Source organism: Oncorhynchus tshawytscha, linkage group LG28 (assembly GCF_018296145.1).
Source record: "Oncorhynchus tshawytscha isolate Ot180627B linkage group LG28, Otsh_v2.0, whole genome shotgun sequence".
In the NCBI taxonomy this organism is placed as follows: domain Eukaryota; kingdom Metazoa; phylum Chordata; class Actinopteri; order Salmoniformes; family Salmonidae; genus Oncorhynchus; species Oncorhynchus tshawytscha.
Window position 1 is genome coordinate 30,509,430 of NC_056456.1, and position 13,195 is coordinate 30,522,624.

The 13,195-nt window shown below is 38.9% G+C and overlaps 1 protein-coding gene across 2 annotated transcripts; it reads right to left on the reverse strand.

Moving 5' to 3' along the window:
- Positions 1-1,313: 1,313 nt before the first annotated feature.
- LOC112244620 (class I histocompatibility antigen, F10 alpha chain) lies at positions 1,314-7,563 on the reverse strand. Of its 2 annotated transcripts, XM_024412350.2 has the most exons (10): positions 7,383-7,562; positions 6,478-6,735; positions 6,078-6,371; positions 5,562-5,852; positions 5,229-5,345; positions 4,903-4,956; positions 4,770-4,793; positions 4,547-4,606; positions 3,556-3,585; positions 1,314-2,442 (listed from the first exon to the last, which is right to left on the reverse strand). In XM_024412350.2, exons 1-10 carry the CDS (start codon positions 7,459-7,461, stop codon positions 2,411-2,413), a joined length of 1,239 nt encoding a protein of 412 aa, XP_024268118.1. In that variant the 5' UTR covers positions 7,462-7,562; the 3' UTR covers positions 1,314-2,410. The 2 variants fall into 2 exon arrangements, with proteins under 2 accessions (XP_024268118.1, XP_024268119.1); XM_024412351.2 differs by lacking the exon at positions 4,547-4,606 and having other exon boundaries at positions 7,383-7,563.
- Positions 7,564-13,195: the final 5,632 nt, after the last annotated feature.

Below are 13,195 nucleotides of genomic sequence, written 5' to 3' on the forward strand. Positions count from 1 at the left end.
AATCCTGACTTAATGAAGGGGTGATTAAAAGGCCATCTGCTTCTTGTCAGTAATAACCAGATCATCAACATTAAGGAACATGGGCAGCTGTGAGGAGGAGGGTTTATTCTCCAGGTCTTTAACCGTTTTCCAGAACTTCTTGTGTTTAGACCCACAGAGAGAACTGGCCTTCCAGATAGCCTGAGTACACTTATTTCTCATTTGCCTGAACGATAGCCAGTCAGCCTGAGTATGCGTGTGCCAAGCCTTTCGCCAAATGCAATTCTTAAGGTGGAGTAACTCTGCAAGATCACGGTCGAACCAGGGGCAGAACCTGTTTTTAATTCTCATTTTCTTTATGGGGGAGTGTTTGTTGACAATACCACTCTATCTTCGACAGAGGGGATCAAGCTGATTCTATACCATTTTACCGAGGTCAGTTCATGAAGGAAGGCTTGCTCATTAGTTTTTTAACAAGAGTCTATTTCAAATCAGGACAGGTCGTTTCACTGAACAGCCATTATGAACATAGGCTGTAAAACAGTGATCACTAAGGTCATTACAGATAACACAGACTGATACCTATCAGGGTTATTTGTGAGGATAACATCGAGGAGAGTAGCCTTTCTGGGTGTTTGGAGTCATACCTTGTGGGATTGGTAATAATTAGTACTTGGTCAGGTGGTTTAAGCATATCCCCGTTTAGGTCACCTAGCAGGACAAATTCAGACTTAGTCTAAGGGGCCAGGAGAGAGCTTAGGGCATTTAGGGTACAGGCCGGTGCTGATGGAGGACAATAGCACCCAGCAACAGTCAACAAAGAACTATTTGAAAGTTTAATGCTTAAAACCAGCAGATCAAATTGTTTGGGGTCAGACTTGGTGGAGACAACCGAGGTTATAACCAGAAAGGTTAACAACACTCTTCCTTAACCAAGTCTCAGTAAGCCGGTAATTAAATTCACGGTGTAAGCCGGTAATTAGATGACTTATGACATTATAAAAAGGGGGAAATCATTTAATGAGAATTAACTTTAATGTATGAACAAATCTTTATTATACTGGATGGTGGTGGGTTAAATAAATGTATGTATTCATTGATGTGAAAAGGTCTTTTAACATATAGTTAGTTTTCCTTCTGGGAGGTCAGAGATAGTGTCAAAGATCAGGAGTTTAAAGCTATACAGCATTTATTTAAATAGGTCATAGCAGAAAATATATACATATTAGATGAATTTAGTTTTTATGTGTTCATTAACCAATTCAATTTAAAATACTTTGTCCGTTTCTAAGAATTTGTAAGATCCTTATTTGCATAAAATGGACAGAGACCAGTCAACCGAAATTAGCCAATAGCATTTATTCTCGAGAGCGCTGGTCATAATGCCATGTACATTGGTTAATATACCTCACATTTCATCATAGTTTTTAGATGTCCCTCCTCTTCTCCGACAAAGCAGCTTCAAAAGTCCATTCCAACCCACTAACGCACACACTATATCTGGATAATCTCCTGAAGTCTCACCAGTTTATTACCACTTAGCTGACAGTTCCAGTCCCCCCCAGATACGGAAAACCCAGAGGAGCTCTCGCTGTCTTATTTTATGTCCACAGAGTTATAGCTGGGTCGGTTCAAACATAGGTTAATGATTCTCTTTGCTTACTTTAGACACACACATACATTCCTTCATCCACAATGGTTACCATTTCCAATGACCCTTTGTCCATGCTACATAACCTCTAATCCTAATGGTTAAGTTTCTGGGTAGAATTATTTAATCATTTATCTTCAACCTTGATAAAATATCTTAACAATACAGTACATGAAAAAGTAGAAAATTGTAACTTCTATTTTTGATACTTGATCCCTGAGCTGTCCCCAAGTTGAAGAAGTTTGGGACAATTACAGCATGACTTTAAAAAAAATAAGAGCGTCTTACAGATGAAAGTGCATATATTTTCATACTTCATAATGCTCCCCCATGGGAATAGAACCCACAACCCTGGCATTGCAAGTGTCATGCTCTACCAACTGAGCCACACAGGACGTAACTAGCCTGCTTTACAGAAACATTACAAATACATAGTAAAATATCTATCACCATAACATATATATCACCATCTTAGTAATGAGCTGTGATAACAGCCAGACAACGATCAGGACACATGGAAATGTCTCTAACAAGCCCTTCATTTCCTCAGTATTCTTTACTGTATTGTGTGTCAGTCCATGTTAGCGTTGAGCGTCTCCTCTTGTAGTCAGGTACCTCTGGTAACTTGATCCCAGGCAGAGGTAATGCATAATTATAAACTCTGTGTTTTCTTCAGTTGGCACGTAAAACGCTTGGAAATTGACAATCGGATAAGAGTGTTTCAAAGTACCTACTTAAGACCCTGTACTAGTTGTCAGCTGGGTCTGTGTTGAATTCCAATTAGGTTATTTGAATCTGTGACAGGTCTGAATCTGAGAGAATGGAAGAAAGATTTGTTAGTGGGCTACTATAGCACTAATATAAGAACTAGGCCTGTCAATCAATAAAAAATGTTTGTTGATTATTCATTTATATTTGTAACTATTATGATTGGCAGCATGGGAAAAACATCTACATTAGAAAACACTTTTCATGCAAAGATGTGCTGTATTTAATTATGCCTCACTATGTTCCCATCCAACAATTTATATGCAAGTAAAGAACCTGTCAGATAAAAAGTTCAAGACGGCCCTGATGGAAAACAGCAATTGTCACTATATATTTGCAGTGACGCGATGCTTTGTTGTGGTCCTCCCACTATGACTTGGAAAAGCATGAAGGGTTAAATAGGCTACAGATTAAATTAATTAAGATGAACTTCACAGGATGGTGAAAGTGCACGGCGATGAGCTTAATGGTCATTTCCAATAGGTTAAATATCAATAATTATTATTTGTAGGCAATGCTGTTGGATGGGAACATAGTGAGGCATAATTAAATAGCACATCTTTGCATGAAAAGTGTTTTCTAATGTAGATGTTTGTCCCATGCTGACATGATAGTCGGTGCTTGGCTGCTAATTGATAAATAAAAATGATTTTTTTTTCCCCCAATTTCGTGGTATCCAATTGGTAGTAGTTACAATCTTGTCTCATCGCTGCAACTCCCATACGGACTCTGGAGAGGCGAAGTTCGAGAGCCATGCGTCCTCCGAAACATAACCCAACCTGCTTCTTGACACAATGCACATCCAACCCGGAAGCCAGCCGCACCAATGTGTCGGAGGAAACACCGTACACCTGGCGACCTGGTCAGCGTGCACTGCGCCCGGCCCACTACAGGAGTTCCTAGTGTGCGATGAGACAAGGATATAATGCAATGGAAACACATTGAACTTCGTTTTATTTGGGATATGGAAAGACATGATGCAAAATTCTTTATATGTGCAGTGCATCATTACCCACTGCTTTTTTATCTACAAGACAATTTGATGGAAACACACCTCCGCTGGTAAAATGTACATATCTTTTTTATTCAAGTAAAAGATAATTCACCTAAATCTTTCAACAAGTGGATGGAAACCTTGCTAGTGCTGTAAAACTCACCAGAGCTTCCACAACTTCCATAGGCTTCATCTAAAATGAAAAGCAAAGGCAGAAATCAATATTAGTAGTATAGAACAGTAGTATTATAGTAGTATAGTGTACTGAGTGTACTGTACTGAAGGAAAATCATGGGCTTAACATGCTGACTAGAACGCCATTGCGAGCATGTTGATTTTGTCCAACCACACCAGACGTGATCAGTAGGTAGAAATATCAAAACAAACTCTGAACCAACTATATTAATTTGGGGACAGGTCGAAAAAGCATGAAACATTTATGGCAATTTAGCTAGCTAGCTTTCTGTTGCTAGCTAATTTGTCCTGGGATACAAACATTGGGTTGTTATTTTACCTGAAATGCACAAGGTCCTCTACTCCGACAATTAAACCACAGATAAAAAGGTAAACCGAGTTTGTTTCTAGTAACCTCTCCTCCTTCAGGCTTTTTCTTCTTCTTGATATGGCAGTTGGCAACCAACTTTAAGGTGCATTACCACCACCAACTGGACTGGAGTGTGGACCTCAGTTCAACTTTCAATCACCCACGTGGGTATATGCTCCTAAAAACCAATGAGGAGATGGGAGAGGCGGGACTTGCAGCGTGTTAAGCGTCACAAATAGAACCAAGTTCTATTTTAGCGCCTGGCTCCGCACGCAGACATAACGTAGACGTTACGCAGACACGCGTGAGCAGTGTGGATGCAATGATTGAATAACATGCGTGCACATTTATTTTGCGGTGTGGTCAGTATGTTAGCGCTTAATAAAGCAATTTTTTGTTTAGACGCAAACGTTGCGTAATGCGTCCAAGAGCCCCATAGCAGAATACTGTACGCTGACGTCAGGACCTTGACAAAATTAACAGTGAGTGAAACACACATGACTTATGGCTATAGCTATTTTCAACATGTATATTATTATTCTGGCTTTATTTAGCTCTATTTTTGAGAATTAGATAACTTTCATTACTGGCCAGGAAGTTATGATCTCACCGTTTTCACCTTCATCATCGGGTGCATTTGAAAGAACTTCTCTCTCAGTGGACAGATCGACTACAGTAGCCAAGAAAATAAAACATTTTATGCCATTATTCTTTTTCGGATAGTCAAGACATGATGCATCAGGGGAATAGACACATCCATTTAATTTTCATCACTTGTTAAAGAGTTGTTGATCACTTTCAAATTGAATACTGCGCATGAACAGAATACTTACCAGAAGTGGCATCACCTCCTTGATCTAAAATAATCAATACATGAAGACATTAAAACACAATGATTATCGTGCACCAGCATCAAATATAAAAACAGAGGTCCTGGAAAAGACCAATCCTGAGAATGAAACTCACCAATCAAACTCCCTCCATCTTGAACTCCCAGGGCAGCATTCTCTCCAGGATTAGCTGGGGAAAATCCTTTCACATTAGTCTAGAACCTAAGTTCTATGTACAGTATCATACAATGTTTGGTTCCACTTGGAGAAGAGTCTGTATGGCTCTGATCAAGCCAGTGTTTTAACACTTCTAACAAAATGTGAGTCTAAATAAAGAGAATAAGTCATTAACCAGCATGGTTAGTACCTTGGTTAATATAATGCACTGTATTCATTGGTTGAGCACCCTTGTCTCTGTTTAAGTTGGGCTGACATTAATTTGGTTTAATAGACTTTACTCACCAGCCAAATGTTTATTAGGCTCAGATCTACATCTGTTTTTGAAAAACAGTAGGAAAAGCAACACTATGCATAGTCCAATGTAAATTTGAATATTTGATCCCTCTTGTTTTTTCACCTCTGTAAACACACAAGAGCACACAGTAGTCATTCCATTTCTTTCTGCATAGTTGTTATACAAGTGTACGAAGTGCAATAATCTTTTAATGGTGTCCACATTAATTTTTCCAACATATAAACATTCTACATATACAAATTCTGACCTTAAAGAGACCATTTTTTTTTACATCAATGTGTCCATGCTTTGAAGTCATTGAATTGAAGAAAGAATTTTACCCCAAGTGTAATTCCGGGGTTTAGGGAAGCTTTTATGATTGACATCACATCGATAAACGACAGACTCGGAGGTGTCGATCCTCACCGTCTTCCTCAGCTGGTAGGTGTGGTCTTCGTTAGGTCTGACTCCTGATGAATGGACACCCTCCATCTCTGTTAGGAGGATGTTGTCCCTAAACAGGTTCATCTCAATGGGTGACGACTTTGGATAGGATCCGGTAATTAAACAAGTCAGGTTGATCAACCCAGGTTTCAAAGAGCCACCAGGGACAGTGTAGACCTTTGGAGCAGCTAAAACATTGTAGAGACATAGGAATACATAGTTACTTCCACAACATAAATATGAGACCTGGAAAAATAGGTGATAAGAGACACTGATTGAAATTGGGAGAAGTAATAAGAATGTGTTCCATACGGGTGGGGATTACATGCCAGTAAAACTGTTGTGAAAGATCTGGAACAGCTAATAAAATTTGACATTTGTAAAACCACTGTGCAACCAATAGTAACACTCACATGAGTTTGTGCGCTCTAATAATCGGAAACGATCAAGTGCCACTGGACAGTCCACATTCACAAAGTTGGTTAAGTGGTCTTTCATGCTTTGCGTGTTCCATTTGTGTACGATATCATGAATATCATGAGCATATTCATCTTTTGGGATCCATATACTTGAGTTATCACTGAGGAACAGCACTGTGTTTCCATCATAGGCAAACTCAGCAAAGCCAACGACTTTCTCTGTTTTTTTGCTTTCAATGATGGTTATATCCACAGTACAACCAAGTTTCATCTGCACAATATCCCCACCTAATACGACAAAGATAAAAAGGATTAACACGCATATAGTGTACTGAACTAAAACTACGCTGACAAAGCAGAGATGGTCAACTATGACATAATAAATGCAACTCACTTAAGGGATGTTTTACAAAGTGCCTCCTCAGGTCTACAGCACTGGATAAAAAGTACGTATTAACTTCCTGTCGAGCTGAAAGAATTTCTTGCCAGTCATTATATCCAAAGCTTGTATTTTCTTCATTCCAGCTTTTTTTGGGTACAGGGGACTTGAGGGCACTGCTGTAGAAGTCCACCAGTTCTCCATCCAACAACCCAGCGACTTCAAAGTGGGAGGAATTGAAGCGTGTGTACATGTACTCAAGTACATGTTTGACTGTGAGCAGGTGATGTTAAGAGAAAAACTGTTAGAACTTCTGATGAACTTAAACTGCATATTTTATTTAAACAACAAAATGATAGAATATGCTACATGTAGGCCTAAATCATATTTACATTAACAGGATATGGCCATATCAGAAATACATTTATGAATGCAAGACTATAAGAGCAATGCTTTTCAAAATCTGTCTTAAGACATACAGTAAATGCACTCTTCTAATTCTAAACATTTCGAGAATCCGTGGATATAAACGTGAGAGTATATACGTGAAATAAAATCGTTTTTACATGGATGTTTTGCTTAAAGCGACAATATGTAACTTTTTGGGCAATCCGACCAAATTCATATAGAAATATGTGTTATTGATCTGTCATTCAAACTGAAATGAGTTAAGTTGCCATTGTTTTATAGCCTGAATGACATGCATAACTAGTATTTTTCTAATTTTTTAGTAGAGTACATATATATAGAATCTATTCCATATGTAATTTTATGTTTAAGATATTATGTACCCTATTCCTTATTTGAACTATAATACAACGAACATAAGTTTAAAATGTTTTGTTAAAATGTTAAGACTAGCAGAACAGCCCCATTACTTGCTTTCACTTTCAAAAACGCTTTTTCAAATGATAACTTACCCGTAGGTCCTACATCATTTTGCGAAATAAACGAACAAAGAAGCAGTCCAATAAATACATATTGGATAGGGTTCATCATTTTGAGGGATACTGATGGTAGATTCTGGCATTAAACTCATTCATCGTCCTAGCGATTAGGAGCTTCACTGCAATTGTAATTGCCCCTCCCAAAATATATTTTTTCCTGTGAGTTTGAGCCAATTACTTGTCAAATAATATTACAGTCACTTGTTGGTAGGTGAATATCCTTATGATAGTTTATTTATCACAAAGGAATAGCCAGTCGAGACGAAGGTTCCCCAACTGGCGGGTTGCGGGCCGAATTTAACTGAGAGATGCATGATCGTATACAAATGTAAGCAAGGTTTTAAATTATTATGTTTTATAAACGGAAAGACAGCCATAAACCATAAAAAAACATGAGGCTGTCTCGGAATAATGCTTCTACATTAGAAGGTTGTGGAGGATATTGCGAAACAGTATCTTCCTGTGGCTACATAACGAGACAATGTCAATCCCCCCCAAAAAAATATTTCACAACGTATTTGTTGTATTTGTTGTCTGTTCTTAACATATGGGTATGATGGACATTTTCATATCAGTAAATGTAGAGAGGTAATGTAGACTATTTTCAGAATGTAAATTTGCTATAGAAATATCAACCCAACAACTAATCCAACTCTTAATCTTAGGGCTGCAATCCCGTTAACAGGATCGATTTGACAACAGCCAGTGAAAGTGCAGGGCGCCAAATTCAAAACAACAGAAATCTCATAATTAAAATTCCTCAAACATACATGTATCTTATACCGTTTTAAAGGTAATATTGTTGTTAATCCCACCACAGTATCCAAAAATTCTGCCATTTTTCCAGCCAAAGAGAGGAGTCACAAAAAGCACCATCAGAGATAAAAATTAATCACTAACCTTTGATGATCTTCATCAGATGACCTCATGTAACACAATACATGTATGTTTTGTTTGATAAAGTTCATATTTATATTTTTTTTAAATCTCAGTATACATTGGCGCGTTACGTTCACTAGTTCCAAAAACATCCGGTGATATTGCAGAGAGCCACATTATTTTACAGAAATACTCATTATAAATGTTGATAAATACAATTGTTAGACATGGAAATATAGATATACCTCTTTGCTTAATGCAACCGCTGTGTCAGATTTCAAAAAAACTTTACGGAAAAGGCAAACCATACAATAATCTGAGACGGCAATTACAAATACAATTATGCGCCATGTTGGAGTCAACAGAAATCAGAAATCACATTATAAATATTACCTTACCTTTGACGATATTCATTAATGCAATGCACTCCCAGGAATCCTAGTTCCACAATAAATGCTTGATTTGTTCGATAATGTCCATTATTTATGTCCAAGTAGCTACTTTTGTTAGCGTGTTTAGTACACAAATCCAAACGCTCGTACAGGTCCATCCGAACGTCGGACGAAAACTTCAAAAAGTTATATTACAGGTCGAAGAAACTTGTCAAACTAAGTATAGAATCAATCTATAGGATGTTGTTATCATAAATCTTCAATAAAGTTCCAACCAGAGAATTCCTATGTCTGTAGAGAAGCCATGGAACGCAGGTTGCTATCATGTGAAATGCGCCTGACCAGGACCTGGCTCTCTGCCAGACCACTGGCCCTCTGCCATATGAGTTTTGTTATACTCACAGACATCATTCAAACATTTTTAGAAACTTTAGAGTGTTTTCTATCCAATACTAATAATAATAAGCATATATTAGCAACTGGGACTGAGGAGCAGGGCGTTTACTCTGGGCACCTTTCATCCAAGCTACTCAATACTGCCCCTGCAGCCATAAGAAGTATTAAGACCGCAATATTTGGAGAGACGATTCTCAGCCTCCAAAAAGCGCACGTAAAAGCTCAGGCACTCGGAATGATATTCTGACACTGTTGAATAGTTCACTGCCTGTAAATACACTGTATCAGCCAGAACAACTTTAACATCTTCACCCAGCTCTCCTACAAAATATGAAGAACAAATTGGTATTGTGTGCCAGTGGATTTGTCCGTTATTATGATGTTTTCAGCTGTTGTTTTTTACCAGACTGAGCCTAAGTTCTTTACACATGTTGAATGAATGTGCGCATTTTGGGATTGTCAAATTTTTTGAGAGAGATGTTGGTGCTTGCATAAACCATATCCTCAGCATTTAGGCTACGTTTTTACATGTATTTACAGTATATCACAAAAGTGAGTACACCCCTCACATTTTTGTAAATATTTGAGTATATCTTTTCATGTGACAACACTGAAATGACACTTTGCTACAATGTAAAGTAGTGAGTGTACAGCTTGTATAACAGTGTAAATTTGCTGTCCCCTCAAAATAACTCAACACACAGCCATTAATGTCTAAAACGCTGGCAACAAAAGTGAGTCCACCCCTAAGTGAAAATGTCCAAATTGGGCTCAAAGTGTCAATATTTTCTGTGGCCACCATCATTTTCCAGCACTGCCTTAAAACTCTTGGGCATGGAGTTCACCAGAGCTTCACAGGTTGCCACTGGAGTCCTCTTCCACTCCTCCATGACGACATCATGGAGCTGATGGATGTTAGAGACCTTGCACTCCTCCACCTTCCGTTTGAGGATGCCCCACAGATGCTCAATAGGGTTTAGGTCTGGAGACATGCTTGGCCAGTCCATCACCTTTACCCTCAGCTTCTTTAGCAAGGCAGTGGTCGTCTTGGAGGTGTGTTTGCGGTCGTTATCGTGTTGGAATACTGCCCTGCGACCCAGTCTCCGAAGGGAGGGGATCATGCTCTGCTTCAGTATGTCACAGTACATGTTGGCATTCATGGTTACGTCAATTAACTGTAGCTCCCCAGCTCCCATTTAAAAAAAAAAAACTATTATTCCCATATAAATGTTGATAAACGACCAAAAATAAGTGAAATATTTGTTGATAATTCACCCAATCATCAGCCTAAAGCATAGACTGCTGATGAGAATAATGATTCTTTCGGTTTTTATGTCGAACTACACGCAAAAATAAGTACTGTAGCCACCAACTGTGTGGGATGAAAATAAAAGATCGCAAAATACTAAAATGTCGATATTGGAATACTCATATTGACTACCCGAAAATCACTCATCAACATGCTCCTTGATTCATCTGTTAAAATCAATAATCAATGTCTGATCCCATTTGCTAATTAAGCTCAGGAGCCCGGGAGGACAGCACATCTTCCAATAACCCTTGCACATCTTCCGCTGTGAATTCCCAGATACGTTCCTGCGGCAGCCACAATGATGTCCAATTTCTTTGATTTTCTTTTTACCTGAGCCATACAGTTTATTGCAGTTGCAATGAACGCCACAAAATCCACTTTCTTTGCATAGAGCATGTCTGGATCTCTTGGTTGACAAGTAGGCCTATTAACTCTGGACATTTGTGCATCCACTACCATTCATTCAACTTCACTTCCTCTCTCAATTATTTTTATTGCCTACGCGTAGGAGAGCCGATGGACTGCCCTAACTTTTGCCACCTCAACCTCCTTTACCCTTATAGGTCACTACACAAAGTCTGGGTCATGATCCCCACCACAATTGCAACACGGCCGTTCTTCACTCTGATCTTCTGTATACTCCACCCGTCTGCACACACTTGAAACATTGTCAAATCCTTTACAATTTTGACACTGTAATGGTTTGGGGACAAAAGCCATTAATGCGTAGTACTCACCTCATATAACCCAACTTCACATGCGTAGGAAAGTGCTTATCATTTTTTTTAAAACATAGAACCGACAAACTTTCTTCCTTTCACAATGCGGGTCAAAGAACTGGCACTAAATACATCTGGGACTCCAGTTAACATCCCCATCAAAAGATAAATGATAATAATCACATCCCAACAAGAAACAAATCCTTGTCTGACATGCTCTCCTCCTCTTCAATTATAAACACTTATTTTTAATTCCATTGTTCCACACTACTATTGTCAGAATTCCTATTTAATTTTAAAAAAAACATTTTTTAAACGCCTGGCCCTATATGAGTTTCTGAGAATAAAAAAAGTCCTTGTCATGTCCATGACTTTCAGCCCACGTGGTCTTGACCAATTACTCAAAACAAACAGGAGCCCCAAAAAATATTGACCTCGTGTTGCATTCAGCCTCAGCTTTTCTTGACATTGGAGGCATTGTATGAACATGGACCATTAAATTGATCTGCCAGTGCACCATAGAAATACTAGAAAACTGAATTATGGTATATCTTAGAATGGACCTCTGAGGCAGGGGGAAGATGGGGATAATGGTAGTGAGGATAATTGTGGCAAACTGGACTAGGGTATTAATATGGAGGCTGTGGATAGTACCCTGTGGGATAGACAGGATCTTGTGGCTTCATGGTTGTTGGTTTGGGCATCGTTAGAGACTCTGTAGTTGGCATCGTGGTCTTAGAGAGAGTGTTGGTCAGGGCTGGAGGAGGATATGGAAAAGGATAATGATGGTGAAGATGTTGATGCATGAAGTAGGGATGCATGATCTCATGTAGGTAGACTGGATCCTTGCCCGCGTCCAGTATGAAAAAACGTAGTTGAACATTCAGTTAAGCAGAAGCGGTGATGTACTGAACAATTAGTTGAAATAAAACGGGGTTGGGTTGTGGGCTCTTTTTTTAATGATATAGGCGATTGCATAATTTAATGTGCATCCCGCCACCTACTGTGCGGGAAGGAAACAGGATTCCACAAAATGTAACAAAATACAACCCCCGCCGCAAAACATAAGAAATAAACTAAATCAAAACAACTTTTCTGTTAAAAAAAATAAAACAGATCTGATCACTACACAGGCTCAAGGTGAACCTGGGAGGGTGGGTCTTCTGGAGCCAGTACGCCTTGCAAGTCTTCAGCTGTAAAATCCTTAAGTCCTCAAAAAATTTCTGCCACAGCCACAATGAAGTCCAGTTTCTTAGACTTGTGCCCTACAGTTCATAACTGTAGCAATGAATGTTACAAAATCACAATTTTTAACACACAGTGTATATTTTGACTGGCAGCAAACATTTACTGTACTCTGGTGCGTCTACAACCATATCTTCACTAGAATCACTATTGCTTCTGCATAGAAGATTTGATTGACCACTAACTTTTGCCACCTCAATCCCCTTCAACCTTAAAGGGCACTCCAGGAACTCCGGAACATGATCCCCACCACAATTGCAACACCATCGTCCTTCTAGACATCATTCTTCAATATACTCTGTCCATCTGCACACACTTGAAACATGGCCAAATCCTTTACAATTTTTACACTGCAATGGTTTGGGGACGAAAGCTCTTACGGCATATCTTACACAACCAAGCTTCATTCATCCATTCACCCAACAGGTCAGACGCCAGGCACCAACCCCACCAGGAATTCTCTTCAGCTATTCAACCTGAACATCCATTGTCACCCCTGAGATGACTCCTTTGATGGGTGCTCTACTCCCAAATTCAAAACATAAAACTCCTGTTGTCCGGATTCTTTTAAGACTCACTGCAATCTTCCTGTTCTTCAGAAATACAATTAATCAAAATAAGACCACTCTGTCACTGACAGATTCCACGTTTCCCAGCGCGTACTTCACCATTTAACACCTCAAATGGGATTCCAACATATGCATCCTTACTCAACAAACGCATCCCAACATGAAGCGATTCATTATCATTTATACACGTATCCGTCACTCCAAATTTAGACTATTTCCTTTTTGTTCCCGTTTTCAATACTACTGCTGTTCATTCAGAACATTCGTCTTCACC

Bases quoted from the DNA above. Each gene is read 5' to 3' on its own strand.
- LOC112244620 (XM_024412350.2), bottom strand. From the start codon at position 7,461: ATGATGAACCCTATCCAATATGTATTTATTGGACTGCTTCTTTGTTCG. The intron at 6,736-7,382 runs GTAAGTTATCAT...ACCTGCTCACAG, and splicing joins AAATGATGTAGGACCTACGG to TCAAACATGTACTTGAGTAC. The intron at 5,346-5,561 runs GTAAAATTCTTT...GTGTGTTTACAG, and splicing joins ACCCCGGAATTACACTTGGG to AGGTGAAAAAACAAGAGGGA.